An 18,202-nucleotide genomic window follows, 5' to 3' on the forward strand; every position below is an offset into this window, starting at 1 on the left:
AGGATATTGTGAACCTGCTAGGAAATGAAAAGGAACTTGGATAGACAAAAACATACAATATTACCAAGTGTGAAAACATGAGAAATTTGAGCTATTTAGATATTGCAAAGTGATGAAAAGATAGGAGTTGTAAAGTATAAATTACACTTGCAATATCTAAGCTGAAGTCACTGGACAATTAACCAGGGTAGTAATGGTAAAGGCAGCAAGCATGACAAAGCCAAAGACTTGGAAACAGAGCCACTTGATTAATTACTTTAAGAGAAAGAAGGTCTTATTTTTTGCAATCATTTAGAACACGCATAGTACAAACATAGAAAGCAGGAAAAAAACAGAGCATATTGCATCCATATTTAGCCTGATCAAACTAAAGCTGGAAATTAAGTTAATGTGATTATACCACTTTTAGGATTTATGCTACTGTTCCGGCATTGCTCTGTACTATGTTGTGTTCATGAAGTCCTTCATCTACTGACTGAAGGCTTTGAAGCACCTGTTTTCTCAAACTTTAACAAACAAAAATCAAGGCCGACATATTTTAATATCTGTCTGAAATACTCTTTGCACTGAATAAATGATTCCGACCTCTTTTTTAACATATTTCCAGGTAAAAAAAGCTAAGTAAAATTAATAAGACACCAATAACTACACTAACAACACATGAAAAAATATTTCTGAATCCAATTTATATTCACTTAAATACATACCCCAGTTCAGCAGCCTTTTTTTCCAGTAGAACACTTTCTTCAATTTGAACTTGACAAAGTTCCAGAAAAGTTGATTCTGATCCTTTGATTCTTTCAGTTGTGGGTAAAGTATGATAGTCTGAGATTTCACCATCAAGAAACTGTAAACTAGGAAGGACTTGACACAAAGAAGGCCTTAGAAAAGAAAAAAGTCATAATTAGTTTTTTCCTAATCCTAAAATCTCATTTTATTGATACAATCATATAAAAGACAGAACATGATGATATTTCTCTAAGCATTTGTATAGATCTGTCCTTACTTCATATATCAAGATATTATCTAAAATGTATTGCTAATAAACCATGGAACTTAGCAAAGTTTCTTAATACCACTAATAAAGACCACTGCTGAAACACTGACCCCAAGGAGGTCAATGGCAACATTCTCATTTCACTAGAGCTAGCATTTTCCCTACTTAAATAATAACAGGAAAATCTGACACTCTTGTGCATAGGCACCTGTAATGCATTAGATTAGTAGCCAACACAAGAAACTAATTAATAGGATGAAGATATAGCGCTGAATTTGATGACATGTTAAAAAGTTTAGATTTAAAAACTGCATAGAATACTAAATATTTTCAGTCATACTCCCTTTACCATTTGCATATATCACATAAAGCAATATGATAGCCAGTAGGACTAACAGGAAAAAATTCTAATTTTGAAAAATTGCATGTGGTTCAGTGGAAGAGATGAGAGTAGAGATGACATTTTCTTGCTATGAACAGGACAGTTGGGGTCACTGATCAAAGGAAAAATATGCATGAGAAACTTATCTACCAAATAAAAATAAATACTATAATGAATGCTGTTTTTTCTAGGTTACTATGAAATATAAAGCAATACCGCAACCCTATTTCACATATTTCTTATACCAGACCAAATTTATTTAATGATTGAAGACAGCAAAATTACCTAAATCAGTAAACAACACTTGATATTTTCACCAAGTAAGTTTTAAGTAACACTTAAGAACTCTTGAAAGAATACTTACTGTAGGCTCTAAATCCCCTTACTATTAAAAAAAATACCTTTTTCAAAATGTTAGAACTCTGACTATTCTCTGTGAAGGTAACAAATACTACTCAGATCAGACAATATACACTAAGTATAAAAACAGAGAAAGTTTCTATGACTGACTTAGAATATTCCAAAATATAGCTCAATAGAATATTATTTTTTTTACAAATATTAATCTTTCCTTCTCTTCTGCCCGTTAATGTAAGAATAACACGGTCTGAAATACATTTGGAATAAAACGATGAGTTTAGACAGACAGTCCCTGAACACATAGAGAGAAATCACTAAAGCTGATGTTGAAGAGTGATACATTTAAAAAATGCCATATCAAGGCTGATTGATGCTGGAAGCATTGTGTCTTAGAGCTATGGGATCTCAACACTAGTTTTTCCAGCTGGGTTTCTCCTGGTGAAGGGCTGAGTCAATATTTCATTTAGTGAAAACTTCCTGGTGAATATTCTGTCACTTAAGAGGCTCTATTAATCATTACAGCATTGAAACACATTCCCCTAGGAGTGCTCAGACTGATCCCAGGGTTTAATTTTTAAAAAGCAATTTCTTACTACTTCACTTTTGTTGGTGTTATCGCTGGCTGGACATGAAAGTACAAAACCGATCGGGAAATTTTACAACTAATTCCTTTGTTGGTATCAAGGGGTTATGTAAAGTTCAAAGGACCATATTGCCTGAAGTTACGGTCAATGCTGTATTCAGCAAATCCATATTTTATAGTATCCCATACTTTAAATCCTTTAGACAAATGAATCTCTTGTCTAATCATAAAAGCTCTATTGGGTCAAGCAATCTAAAGTGTCAGTTCTTATAGCTGAACTGGAATTCAGAAAGCTTTACCCCTCCAGGTTCCAAGTGAAATAACAGTTAGTTCTGTAAAATAGTGGGAATTGAAACAATGTAAATGGGAATTAAAAAAATTGTCAGTCACTGTATTCACAAAATTACCTGCATGACCTTGGGAGTGCAAATAAGTCTGTTCATTAACAAAAAAACAAACTTGAGAATGTGTTTGTACAGATATCTTTGTTTTAAACTTCTCAAACATTTCCAACTAAAAGTTTCAAGTTAGTTCTTTTGCACAGGAATACTAATCAGAAATTTGTACAAAAATCTGCTAAGGGAAGATACATCATTTGTTAATACAACAAATACTCTAAAACACCACATACCCCAAACTTTGCTGCTGTTATACTAAGCAATCTAATATATCAACTATTAACACAATTTATCTAAACATATTATTATGCAACATTGCAGTGTAAAGCCCTGTCTTTAACTGACTTGAAATTATACATGGAAAAAATTTTGCTCATTCTTCAAAATTCTTTTGATTGTTCCAGAAATGAACAGCAAAGTAAATGTTTGTAGAAGTAATCCTGATATGCTACAACATACAATGACACTGTACCATTAGAACACCTGGAAAGCAACAATGGAAGAGCACTTATACACACTGGTACTAGAAGCGTATTTCTGTGGTTTAAAAATAAATGGTTCAGAGGTGGTAAATTAAGAAAAGGCTCTGATTATATATGGGGTAAAAATTAATAATTTTACGAAGTACAATATTTGATAGCACTTTTGATAGAAATGGCCTGAAAACTCTTTCAAATTTCTAAGCTTAAAAAAAATGTTTCTCTAATAAAAAAAATCTGTCACCTGTTGTAATTGCACCTAAAATGCAAGCCCAACTATTGTGTCTCATTTCATTTCCTCAGATATTTTATTAAATCAAAACTTTCCTAGGTAAATACTTTTTTCCTTAGCTAAAATAATTGGTAATGATTTAAATTCTTATTGATTAAATGCTTATTTGTACATTTAATGGTATTACAGTATGAGTTCACTAAAAGACACTCTACCATTTCCACCCATGTATTCTGAAATATCACATAAAAATCTAAAATTTCATTTCCAACTTGTCATTCTTCTCTTGAAGGTCTGTAGACTAAACCTAAGGAAGATGAAAGAACACTTTACATTAAATTAACATCACTACTATACTTTTGCTAGGTAATTAAACTTAAGTCTTGACGGCATTGGCCCACATATAGGGTTTCAGACAATAGAATTCTCAAGAAAACAGGAGACTTCTACTAAAATAAAAAAAATGTAAAAAAACCCTATCCATGTAGAATCTTATTCATATGGTTCACAAATACAGTGCTATCACAACTACTGATTTCAAGGATTCTGGTGACTGAATGGCATTTCATATGTCAAGTTTCTTTCCTACCCTACCCAGTTTTTATATATACACATATAACAGTCTGTAGGACCAGCTCTTAAATTTTATTTCATATAATTATTTCACTATTATATATCACTGGAGTGGAAAGAACAAATTTTTAAATCTGTGTCTTTTTCTTAATTTTAAGAGCTATTAATTTTTGGAGTAAATTTACAGAATTTTCAGAACAAGATAAAAGTTGAAGTTTAAACTACTAAGAAAAAAATCAACCATTCATTCTAAGTTTCTCTTTTTCTAATTTTTCTTCATTAAATATGCTTAGCCAAGGATTCATTGATGTATTTATTATAGACAACATCCTTTCTCTAACTACGTGTAGTATGAAGGTGCGAATGGATGAAGTGATAGTAGGGAGTAAATAAGAAAAGACAGAAAAGCAGAAGAGAAACACTCTAAGAACTGATGGTTCTGAGAAGGCTAAATAAGCAGTGTAAGGATATTAATCATCAGAGAAAAAATAAAGGATTTAAACAGTCCAGATAAAAGAGGGAGGAAAAAGTTGAGTAGATTTTCATGTCTTTGTGCAAAAGTTTTAATGAAATGTAAAATAGAGTAATAAAGGTCAGACAAAATTTCAGTCAAAAAGCTAAACCATCATGGTAAACTTGTCAGTAAAGAGGAACAATCAGAATTCAGGTGGAAAAAGAAGATACTGTGATTAATGGACAAAGAAGCAGTAACAAATAAACAGCACAAAGAAGGCCTATTCCACCTTTACAATGCCTGCATTTGCTAAGAAATTGTTATAAAATTAGTCATTTAGGATTAGAGAAATGACTGTCGAATTTTAGCACAAAGTCCTTCTGATTAAGGTCCTAGGTGCTAGATTTTTATTTAAACAAAACTACAAACTAGAATTCTTAGAAAATAAAGATAGCATATTTTTATTTGTCATTTTCATATAATTCTCTTCCAATTTGTGGTAGTGTTTGTACTTCATTTATACTGTTTAACTAGTGTACATAAACCAAGCTTTTGGCTGATTTTTATTGTTCAGCAAGATGCATATATACCTAATTTTTGGCTGATTTAGGGTTTTTTTTTGATTTAGCAAATTAATTTATTTTCTTACCTCCAGTTTCTTTCTTGGAGAAGAGGATTGCCATTCAGTGACAACTCCCTTAGTTTATGACAGCCACTTAACCATGTAATGACACCTTTAAGGTCTATATTGTAGAAGAAAATAAAATTAAATATAAATTTGAGTGTGGAACCATATTATTTTTCATAAAATCCGCCATGAATGTAAAATGTACCAAAGATCATGAAATACTACGAACAGTTCTGCTGTCTGTATAGTATAGATATAATTAATACCTACAACATCCTTGTTTGGAAAATACAAGTTTCTGCACAAATGTTGCATAAATACATGGGAACTATCACATTAAAATAAATTAATATTTTATTATGAAGTTATGGTTTTGATGGGGTTTTATGTTTTTTATACAACTCACCTGACAAGCAGTTATTTTTGATATCCAGCTTTTCCAAACTTACAAATGAATGTAACGGCACAAGCTCACTTAATCTAAGAACAAAATAAAAGAGGATTGTTGTGGTGGTTCAAAAACAGAAAGGCACTAGAATCTTTTATTGTTATGACTATTCACTTATTTACATAAGAAAATGCTCATTTAGCTATCCAAGGTGCTAGAACTAATTACTGGAATTTTAACCTGAAAGGAAGTCTACTCAGTAGCTCAGTTTTTAATATTTACGCATTAGTATTTTGGTTTATCTTGTAAATACTTCATTTTGTTTCTTGCATTAAGTCCTGAGGATCTGAAGTCTTGTAAAATTTATGCAACTCAAGTGGCTTTTCTTTAGGCACCAGAACTAGAATGAAACTAAAAGGCCCTGATTATAGAGAAGTCAAGTCTGATATTCCTCCTTCCTCTTCCTTCATTTCTCATCGCTCAAAATTCTTCTCAGTTTGTTTCTTTTCTCCACTCAGCACATCACTTCCTATATTCTAAAATTAAAATAATTGTTGTCACAGTTGTATTTTTAACAGATCAAGGCTGCACTGTCTGTAGTACATTTTTAGTCCTTCCTCTTCTTACTACTTCTGTCAGACAGTGTCAAATAGGCCTATTATACAGATAGTGATTAAATTGCTCTTTATGTGTGTAGCAAAGCAGGAAAGCAGTAGTAAAATTGTGCCAAAATTCTTATTTGTAGTGTTAAAGAGTAAATATAAGGAAATTAAGTTGAAATGTATTTATACAAATTACTTCACACTGCAAGATGTGTATTATCACCCCTATTAAAATATTAGTGTCCAGTGTTATTCAAATTGCATTGATGCATCTAATAATTAATGTTGAATGCTTTGGTCAGCTGCCAGGCTATTTCCAAATACTACCTTCCAGATTAGAATCACAGAATCATTTTGGTTGGAAAAGATCATTAGGTAAAACCTCACACCATCAAGTCCAACACTAAACCACATCCCTAAGCACCACATCTACAAGTCTTTTAAATATTTCCAGGGGCGGTAACTCCACCACTTTACTGGGCAGCCTGTTCCAATGCTTGACAATCCTCTCAGTAAAGAAATTTTTCCTAATATACAATCTAAACCTCCTCTTATTCTGTCACTTATAGCTTGGGAGAAGAAACCAACACCCATCTTGCTACAGCCTCCTTTCAGGTAATTGTAGAACATGGTAAGGTCTCTCAGCCTCCTTTTCTCCAGAATAAACAACCCTAATTCCCTCAGCCACTCCTCATAAAACTTCTGCTCTAGACCAACTTTGCTTCCCTCTGGATGCACTCCAGCACCTCAATGTCCTTCGTGTACTAGGGGACACAGAACTGAACCCAGTATTTGAAGTGCAGCCTCATCACAGGGGGAAAATCACTTCCCTAGTCCTGCTGGCCAAATTATTTCTGATACAAGCTAAGGATGCTATTTGCCTTATTGGCCACGTGGGCACATTGCTGGCTCATATTCAGTTGGCTATTGACCAATATACACCCATGTCTTCAAGTAAAACTAGAATGTTTATGTATAAGCACATATTAAATCAACTATATCCTTTTAAAAAAAAAACAACACAACATACATTAACATAACTTGGTTCATCCCCTTAAGGACAAGGCCTAAGCATAATGAGAAAATGGTAATGCTGATGGCAGTGTGTGTGGTCACGTTGTGACTTCTGATTTTCATGGAAAGCAGTATTTTCTGAAGATTACAGCTTTGAAAGTTGTAAATCAGAGTTCTTATGGTCAGAAACAGGACCATGTAAAAAACTGAAACCCACTTACTCCACAAACTTAAAACTGGTTAGAGGCAAAAATGCTTATTTGTTGCTGAAATGTGTGACTATGCTGGGTTTCCAATATGAGCATTACAATTGAAAGACAGAGATGGATTTAACACTGGTACAAAAATTATGGGCCAAAGGTTAGTTGTATATTCTTTAATCTTGTTGAAAATTTGACCATATGCAAATCAGAAAAAAATCATTTCCATGTTCAGTTTATCAGAATGTGTATACGACAACATAATATTTAAGTACTAAATTCAGAGACACAGGTATAAAGCCAATTGAGTATGAGTCACTATACTTTCATTTCTTTCTCCAAACCAGTTTTCCATGGAATAAAATAAATATGAAGTATTAACTCTAAAAAAAGCATTAAGCCTTATACTTAGATCTGTACATAGTACCACAAATATCAGCATATTATGTTTTTGTGACTAGTCAATAGTACATAAATGCAATAATAGTTGTAACAAATCATAGATCTTAGTGCCTAAGAGAATGGCTTCAAAGACTGAAAATCCATTATTCAGATTATAGATTCAGATTTTCAGAAATATCCAGGAAAAAAAAAATAGTACTTCTCACAGGGGCTGAACGATAATGCAGTATTTTTTGATTTAGAATGAGTGAACTCTCTGGATGTTTATTAGTATATGCTGTGGTGAACTAGAAATTGTCTACTGGACTACTCTTGCCTGCCATTGGCATTATGAGAGTTAAAACATTTCCCCGTCATTCTATAGCTTTCCCTTTACTGACATTCTTTGTTAATTTTTTTCCTAAGAAAATTCAAACCAGAAAGACAAAGGACATTACTGAAAACTTAATACTACTTGACCTTGTCACATTAGCCCTGGGCATAACAGAGATATAAATTACAAAGAAGACACAAAAGTAAAAGATATTCACAAAAAAGCAAGCTATAGCTTCCTCTTTCTGCTCCCATTTAAGGATGTAACAGGACAGGACACAGCCACCGAAACTCTATGTCAGAAAATAAGATTTAGGAGACTAGAGTAGTTGAAAGCATGCATCAGCAAAAATAATGATTGCTTTTTTGAGCACAAATAGAAGTTACTGCTCAGGATGGTTCAAATCCTGCAGTGCATCTGATTTTCCCCTGAGAAATTATCACTGATCTTAATGAAAGGTTAGAAGGAAGGAGGGCAAAATAATTAAAAATAAATGTATATTAACCTAGATCTTTAAGTAAAGCCCATATTTATTTTGCATTCTTTAAAAAATATTGTAGTTTACAATAGTCACCATGTTTACAAGTAGTACTAACCAAATAAAATGTAGGAAATCTGTCTCTCGGCCACTTGTTTCTTGCATACTCTAGTAGGCAGTTCTTCGACTGTATTGTCCACAGTGTCACATACTTAGAGATAAACTTATAATCATTGAAGAATTACTTAAAGTGATAAAAAACATCTAGACTGGTAAGGATGAGGAAGATCTCTATCCATAACTATAGCTTTTTCACAACTTGACTTATTTAAATATCCAGTGACATACAGATTTATGATGATGACTCTGGAAAACTCGTCTAATTTTCAAAATGTGATGGCTTGCAATGACACTGAGTTCAACTCTCACATCTGAGAAATTAAGTTAAAAACATAGATTATCGTGTATATTTAAGCAAGGAGACCAAAACATACAAAGAAAAAATTGAGTTGACTTTTTAGTATTTCTATTACAAGCCTTTTAGGAATAGTATGCATTTACTTGCAAATACATGGGAGCAACATGTTCACAAATAATTTGATTTTGGCCAAACCAGTTTCCCCCATGAAAAAGAGGTTTTTCAGATTACTGCATTAAAAAAAAAAAACAAACAAAAACTTTTATCTATCACATTTACATGATCTTAGTGAAAAAGAGATAGCAAAAAAGAACTCTGTCATATTAAAACAGAAATTTTAAGAGGTATATATTTGTCTATTTTGAAATTGAGGGGAAAAAAATAAGTAATGGCTGCTTGAACAGCAGATCGATTTAGGGTCTCACTGTAATTTTTTTAAAATTAAAATTATATTGACAAGTAAATAAATAATTAAACGGGATTACATGCAAATGTAAATTCCATATGAACTCTTAACACATATTAAATATGCATTAATTTTAGTCCCAGGGGCAAGATTTTTCTCTACTATGTCTAAATCTTTATCCACAACAGAAGAAAAAAGAAAATGTGCTTAACAGCTTAACAGTTGTGTTCTCCAACTGCTATAATATACAGCACAGATCTTCATAGCACAAATTCTGCAGTAACCAAGTCAAGAGTAACCAAGTCATTAGCTTTGGTATGTTGCACGCTGACTAAGTGTATGCTTTGCATATGAAAGCCACAATAAAACACTTAATAAAAGCAGTAGTGGTGAAAGAGCTTACATTTTTATACTTGAAGGAGTTAATCTTAACGTGTTATAACTACTTGTTGCTAGATGGCAGGTTTAAAACAAATTTTTTTTGGAGTTTCATCTTTGGTAATTTCTGGTTTATTATAGAGACAAAGCAGCTCAGGAATAAAAATATCCTGTAAATTAATGCAATAATTTTCTTCTCATAGTAATTCACTTTTAGAAAGAATATAGATTCACCGCATTACCATTATATGGGCTTCCTGCAATCAGTAAAAAGGAAATGGCACTCAGTGCACACTTGAAAAAATTTCACAAAATTGCACTAGCTGTAGGATAAAAGTAAAGAAACAGCTTTTCTTTCAACAGCTTACTCCATTACCTTCACTGTTTCTATAGAACATCAAGTTACTTATGCTATAGCACACACATATGGAGCTGCTTATAAGTGTACATAAAGTGAGTGTAACAGAGCAGGCTACTGAAATGCCAGGAATTTTGAGGCTTTTAATATGCATTTAAGGCTATCTTGTCCTGTTTGTTACAAAGGTTTGAGATAAGCTATAGATAAATCAAGGAAAGGAAGGAATTGTCTGGGGAGGAGTTGAGGAGTTGTGTGTTTATTTTCAGTACAACCAGTTTGCTGATGCAAAAATATGTGCTTTCTCCCAGTCCAGCAGAAAAAAACTCAGTGCACCAAATGCTCCATCTCAGCCTGGCCGATAAAAAACAGAATATGCACTCCAATGGCCATGAAAAACTGTACAATCATGGGATAGATAAGGGACATAAGGTGCATCTATGCAGCCAGTTCACCACAGCTTAGATCCAGAGGCTGCATTTGAGCTATGCCTGAGACCATGCTCCTAAGTTTGTTCTCTCCCCAGCAGGCACATGAGGTCTTCAAAAAGTCTGGCAAACCTTTTCTGACGTTCAGCATAGCTACAAAAAACCTGAAGATGAGGAGGAAACTACAAGAAGACAGAGCCACACTACAGCATGTTCCACAAAAAGCTGAACATTAGCAAAAAACCCATAAAAATCAAAGAATATTAATTAAATCAATACATGTGATTCAGAATCTAAAACTTACGAAAAGCACTTTCTTTAAACTCCAGAAGAATTAATTAAAAAAACCCCAAACCAAACCAACAAACTCAAAAGCCCAGCAACTTGAAGACTAGATTCTGTTAATATAGGTAGGTCTTATATTTACATCCAAGAGTTTACATGCATACTACTTCATTAGAGATGATACAAAAACAATCGGAAAAGTTATATAAAAATATAGATTTTATGTATTCAAATACTACTGATTTTCCATGAAGAACACTTCTTATAATAACAGGACTCAGGTTTACAGGTCTTTTCTCCCACAGGCTCCCAGCTTCAGTTGATTCTACTGAACTACATGGGATGGGATTCATTTGTTCAAATGTAGACACCTGTATGAGAGCTGGTCGTTTTGACCTTGTTAATAGTCAATGAACAGGCACTTGTAAGGTATGATTAGTCTCAAAGCAAATAGCTAAAAATAGTAGATGAAACACACTCTAAAATCATCTCCACTAACAGAAGAGAGAAGTGATTAGTTCAGAGTGTACATTCTATGTATTGTGTGTAACAACATATATCCTATTTGTTTAGCTGAGGTCAACCTTGTTCAGAGCAAAACGGTCACAGTAAAGAAAAATATTCAATTAATACTAATTTAAAATCCATTTTACTACTAACACAACATTAATTATAATAATTGTTCCTTATTTTTAGCAGACTTTAAATTGAGAAAAAGAGGGTGGAGAAATCAAAGTACTGACTCCTGAATATCTGGTCATTCTAACTCTACAGCTATACACAGTAACTTAGACAATGAACAGAAAGCTAATTACAGAGTTCTTGAGTGTATGATCCAGTTTTACGTTGTCTTACTCTTCTTTTTTTAAAATTATTTTATACTTTTCAAACTGAACCATAAGAAAGAGAAATTAAAGCAAATATGCTTGTTTTGGAGGGTATGAACATATGTATGTAAAATAAAAACCAACATTCTCATTTGTCCTTTTTAACTCTAGTAGTTGCACTTAACATAGCCTTCAAAGTCTGTTTTGAATAATAAGCTAGCTGTGAAATATGAAGTTTGACAGACATACTCTAGAAACAATTGCTAAAGAAAGGAAAAAAAAAAAAGAAACACTGTGGTTTTAATAATGCCACAATGCTAAAAAATTATTTTCATAAAACATCTAATAGAAAAAGTTGCTTTTCATAGTTAATGCTGTTTCAAATTTTCTTAGCTGAAGATAGCCAATATCATTACTTGTCAACCACATATTTTCAAAGAGTATCTGGAAAAGATAGTGATATTTTAACCATACTGAGAATTGTACTTTTCACAAAAGTGTTCTGTTAATAAATTATTCTATACCAGTTTTGAAAGTGGAGGAATGTCTCTTACCTATTTTGAGACAGCAAAAGAATCTGCAATAGAGGCAACCAATATAAAGAAAGCATTCTCATAGCAGAAATGCTATTGTCATCCAAATATAGTTCTCTTAGGAGAACATGATTTTCCAGTCGTGGAAGCTAAATAGAAAAGAGATGGTTATTTAAAATGAATATAAAATAGAGAAACAACAATGGAATGCTTACCAGATGTTTTTCATAAATCATTACTAAATACAAGTAAAACCCCCACATTCTGGATATATGTATCATTTCCTTATTATGTATGTGCTAGTTGTCATATAATATTTCTACATATCAGGTGGAAAGTGTTTTTTAACGTGGTCTACCTGACCTGAATAGTCAGTATAAGTAACAAAAAAGATCAAGAGCCAGAGAGCCACAATCTTGCTGTTTTATTCATGCAGTTATTTGCTGCTTATTGGCAATGGTTTTCCTCTCTCAGATTCGTAAGAGAATAATTGTCAGCAAATATGACCAAGTGTACAGTTAGCAAACTACTTCCCTATTTCAAATGCTGCAGTAAAAACTTCAATTTTTGGAGGATCAGCCTACATCATATCAGCCTGAACTATTACTTAGACATAATGATAATAATATTTTGTTACATTTTAAACAAACAATCAGAATCATATAGTACAAACTGAAGACTAGATGCTATAAACAAAAGAGGGAAATGCAATTACTGAGGGGGCAATTTTTCAAGCACTTGGGAGGAAGAAACTACTTAACTGCTAGCCATTTGTGTATTTGAAAAATCCCCCCCTAATAGAGAGACAAAAAAAGTCTGCCTAGGAGCACGAAACAACCCACAAGAAATCAAGAGCATGTGATCAGCATTCTGAAAAATATGACTGTTAACAAAGATGTATGCACAACAGCCACTGAATTCAAAGCTTTTACCTCCTGGAGGTTATTTCCTTGCAACTTCAGAATTTGAAGTAAACCACAATTCTCAATGCCTTCAACTTGTGTGAGATGATTAAAAGAGCAGTCTAGGTGAATGAGAGTAGGCACCTCACAAAGGCCTTTTGTGCTGATTAACAAATTATGGTCCACAATTAATTGCTGAAGATTTCTCAGTGACTCAAGACCACCTGAAAATTTAAGATTGTAGTTGAATTAAGCCATAATGAAATAAAAGCCTGTTGGTTTTCAAGTACTAAGAAAACTCTGAACTTTCAATATATTATATTAACAATTAATTTTAGACATGCATAATGTTTAAAAATAATTACTGTATTTTGACTCTATCAAATAAACAAAGCACATAGTTCATAAAATTTCTGATCCTGTTAACCAAGCAGTTACAGTTCATACCTCCATTAGCACTTCTGTTAGTACAAAATACTCTTTTTGTGATGAACTATACTTACTGTGTACTTTATAAATGCTACTTAGAACCTATGAATTCTGTGAAATGCTAAACAGCCCTCTTAAAATCACCCATCAGAACTGAAAAAGGATGTATGTTTAAGAGTTAATTTTAATTATTTCATTTTAAAAAGACTTTATTTATTAGCAAGGTAAAAACAAATTCTGTTAAAACTTAGGCCAGGACCACTCTATTACGTAAGTGCATCTTGTTTAAGGAATTACGTTACATAATACTTTAAATGAAGATATTTGTCAAGAAACTGTAGAGGCTTTAAGTATAAATCTGTACTTCTACAGCCATTTTATTCTCAACAAACTTACTCCTGCCAGCTAGTGTAGAGAGAAAAAATGTGTGATATGTTTCCCAAAAAGATGCAAAGGAAAAGGTTACTGTCAGTGCCTGTTTCTTTCACAGACCACCCTGTTTTTCTGCAGTCTTAAACATGCTAGATATTCTGCAGTGACACTGATGCTACAGGCCCAAGCAGTTTTTCTGCATCTCTGTAGTAAAACTCCTTTGAAAGAACACCCTTAAATAAACATATGTAAACAAAGAAATTTCTGAATTTACTTTTCTTTCATGCATTCTTGACATGATTATTTGAGGTAATACTTTGTCTCATCTTTACCACACCTCAGACTTCTCAAGTTCCCAAAAGGAAGTTGGACGAGCTATACATACATGAACATCTTTGTGATAGTCCTTTGAGAATAAACTGGATTATGAGACCACTGCACCATAGATTATTGAGAGTACAGAAGAGGAAGTAAAAAGAAAATGAATGAAATAGAAGTGAAAAATTAAGTGCCCAAACTAGCAGCACATTTTTAAAAATCCCAATCAAATATAGGCCTTCAAATCATAGTAAGCACCTAGTGGAAATAATACAATCACCTGATATTTAAGAGATAGCATCCTAAATCTAAACCAAATGTCCCATACTGTAACTTAAAAAACTGTGCTTTAGGCAGCTATACAAATCTTTAATTATTCTGAAAGAATTTCAAATATGTCCATGACACAATATCCTGACTGCAAGATCCTGGTCTCTTACTTTCTTTTTTGCTTGGATAAAAATAAAAAAGGAACCAGCACCACCTAGCGGTCTCAAAACAATTTCGTTTCAGACAGCGTCAAAATTAGCAGCTTCCAAGACTTCCTCTCAAGAACAATCCTTCAATCTCCCCTTTTAAGTTATCAGCATAGTAGTACTGGAAACTTTAAAAGCACTGAATTAGTCTGGCGCAGAGCAGAGGAGAAACTGCACACACAGTAAGAAAAGGCAGAGAGTTAATACAGTATCTGGAAATAATCCTATTCTGCATGCTGCATAAAGCACCTTTTTAACATCTCCTTCTCCTCATCTGTCTTGCTTAATTAGACCAAATGTCATTTGGAACAGACATGCTAAGGCTACATACAATGGAATGACAATCTATTCTGCAACTATCAAATGCACTCCAACATAATACACACAATACAGAATAATGTAGTACCAACAGATAGTGTTCTAATGTTTCTTCTGCACACATGTAGAATTAAAAATAAGCATGAAAGTCTTCTGCCCTTTTCCAGAAGACATTGTCAGTTTTACATATCATAGGTGACCAACAACAGCTAATACTGTATATGGGAAGATACATCCTACTGAAAAACACATGGTTTCAGCAAGATTTGTGGAGAACCTTTATATAAGTAGTTCTTAATAATTTGAAAAGTGTAGCCAGAGTCTGTTAGCTAGGGAGTCTATCTTAGCTATCAGTGCAGTTCTGAAGTAACTTCCCTGTGTGACAAAGATGAACAATTAGAGAAGAATGAAAGCTGACAATGAACATGAAGATGAAAAAACACATACAAAACCCCCCCAAAATCTGAAAGATGTCTTATAAAAAAAACCACCTCTATGTGCTTTCTTAAAAAGAGTAGGTTCAAAAAATCATCCACAGTTATGCATTGCCATTCTTAGAACTGTCAAGATTTTAGCTAACACACTATGGCAATACAGACCTCCTACAAAAGCTTGTGACTCAAGTACAAATGCTACTTCTTGTGTTAGAAAAAACTAAGCATTTTTCTTCCAAATACAAACATATACACTGAATGATGTTGTATTTCAATGAGAGGGGAAAAAAAAGAAAATCACAGTATGCTTGAAGTTTCTGACAATAAGTTACCAAAACAGAAGTATTACAAACATAAATAAGCCTTACTTCTTAGGAAAAAGCCCACAGACTTTGTTAAAACTGAATAAAGAGAGAACATTCCACAGTACTGCAGCTTCCAAAATTACTAACGGACATCCTGAAAGATTTACAGATGGGAGGGATACAAGAATTTCTTAAAACCCATAAATCCATTTTTGTGTATTTTATGTGACTACTTACAACCAATACGTTATTTACTGAAACAAATGCTGTATTACGCATCTTTTTTAAACAGACTTCTTCAAAGCAATTTTGGAGAAGAGAAAGACAAATTCCAAACTGATTTTTGTGAACATTTATTTACCTACTCCAATTTATTAGAGACTTAGTATACGTAGCAGCACACTGCACAAAACAGAAAATACAAGAGGATTTTAATCCACTTGGCCTGTATAGATACTATATTCCATATAGATGCCACATTCTAAATGTTATCCTCTGATACTACGTCATTCTTACCACAAACTTGCACTTTTATCAAATGAGATAAATCTGAGTAAGCATCTTATCCAGCATTATGGGACACAAGAATATAGAGAAAGCTTCTTTAACTAGCTTATATTATTATTTTGCATTAGGGTACTGATAGTCTTTTACAGTAAACATTGATACTCCAGCACCTTTGTTCTCAGGTAGTATAAACTCTGGTCACAATTACTAACCTTTCTAATTTGTAGGTGTTAGTAAAAAATATTAAAAATATCAACATTAAACCTTCTAAATATATTGATTTATTTTTTTAAAGCTTTCCCATTTCCTGTTTGCTCTGCCCTTCATATTTATAATGGAATTTCACTATCCATGTTCATACTGTTTCACTCTGTTCATTTTTATTTATTTTTATTTATATAAACGTCTCGTGAATTTGTTTCATCTATCAGTTTAATAATGATTTTATATTATTTTCTTACTGTCCAGCAGGAAAACAAAGTATGTCCACATATTTTAAAGAAAATTGAAAGTCTAAATCAATATAAATAAAATAAAAATCTCCCTGTCTCCTCTTTATTCCTGGCTCTGCAGTCTTTCCAAGTAACATATTTAGATTTAGCACAAACAACACAACTAGAAAGTCAACTTTTCAGGTTTCATGTTTCAATTTATACAAAATTAATTACTTCAATACATGCAATTATTTTCTTCACTAGAAGATTTTATTTCAACAGAGAAATCTCTGATTATGTCATACACCAAAACCCAAGTCCCTGGAGGTCAGACAGGCTGTTAAATTTTGTTCTATCAGCTGTGCTGCCTTTTTGAAGGAAATTTACTCCTTTCAAGCCGTGAGAAGCCTTTCAAGCCTTTCAAGTAACGATCTGACAATTTACTACTATTTACCTGTTCTCAACTGTTAATGTTAGTTTTGAGGGACCACTAATAGTTTTCCCTTGGTACATCATTCTAAGAACAAAAAAATGGCTTCTCCACTTACATACAGGGAAGCTCTTGGGTATTTTCACTTTCCTGACCTTTTCTCAGTTGAAAAGCTTCTGGATCCTGATTTACATCTATACCAAATCTACACTGCTCAAGGCTCACAATGCACAATTTTTGGCTTGCCAGAAGCTGAGACACAGTATCTAGCCCTTAGGGACTTTATAGTCTGGGTGGCATTACAGGCAGAGAGGCAGTTCACTTGTTCACTACATGAAAAATTCCTGGCTGGCCAACAGAAGACATCTATCTCCTGGCAGAAAGATTTAATGTACTGATGCATCTGTTGAGTAGTCTGGGGTGCATTTAAATTCCAACTAGTTGGCTGCCTGTTAACAGTACATCTGCCAACTGTTGAATCTAACAAATATAACAAACTGCCTTTGTAAATATAATAGGGGTTGGCACACCAGCTGTACCTAAATAATTTCCATTACTTTACCTTAAACTCTTTCTTTTTTCCAGCTTTGGAGCAATGAGCAGCAATGAATAGCCAGAGTGGGAGGGAAATACAGAACAACAGTATGGAGCCAGAATAGGAAGCATTTTAGTAGAAAGAGAAGCTGTGGTCCAGTGTTAGCATGATTCACAGACTCAGACAGATACTATGATTTGTATTTAACTACTTACTTTGTCATTCAGGAATACAATGGAATTCTCTGCAGTTGCAAGGCTAGGCTTTTTATTAATTGTTTTTGTAGATAAACTGAACTCAGGCTACTCACATATTAAAACTGAGGTAATGCAGATAACATTAGGGGCCATTCTAGAAAGATATTTAGGTTTTTTTTAGCTGACATTAGTTACATGACAGTAGCTAAGCTGTACTACAGACAAATGTGAAATTGAGTATGTTTTAAAATGCAGGTCTGCTTGCTCCAAGACTGTTTTGTATGTTCACCCTGGAGAAGAGAAGGCTCCAAGGAGACCTTATAGCAGCCTTCCAGTACCTGAAGGGGCTACAGGAAAGCTGGGGAGGGGCTTTTCACCAGAGAGGGTAGTGATAGGACAAGGGGTAATGGTTTTAAACTGAAAGAGGGGAGA

At 33.3% G+C, this 18,202-nt stretch overlaps 1 protein-coding gene across 1 annotated transcript in view; it reads right to left on the reverse strand.

Moving 5' to 3' along the window:
* LRRIQ1 (leucine rich repeats and IQ motif containing 1) overlaps positions 1-18,202 on the reverse strand; it is a 109,435-nt gene that overhangs the window by 78,765 nt on the left and 12,468 nt on the right. The window contains 5 exon segments of the mRNA XM_051621621.1: positions 708-881; positions 5,108-5,201; positions 5,493-5,566; positions 12,135-12,262; positions 13,046-13,239. Of these exon segments, the coding sequence (XP_051477581.1) occupies positions 708-881; positions 5,108-5,201; positions 5,493-5,566; positions 12,135-12,262; positions 13,046-13,239 (664 nt within the window).

The sequence above is a fragment of the Apus apus genome, chromosome 1 (genome assembly GCF_020740795.1).
Source record: "Apus apus isolate bApuApu2 chromosome 1, bApuApu2.pri.cur, whole genome shotgun sequence".
NCBI lineage: Eukaryota > Metazoa > Chordata > Aves > Apodiformes > Apodidae > Apus > Apus apus.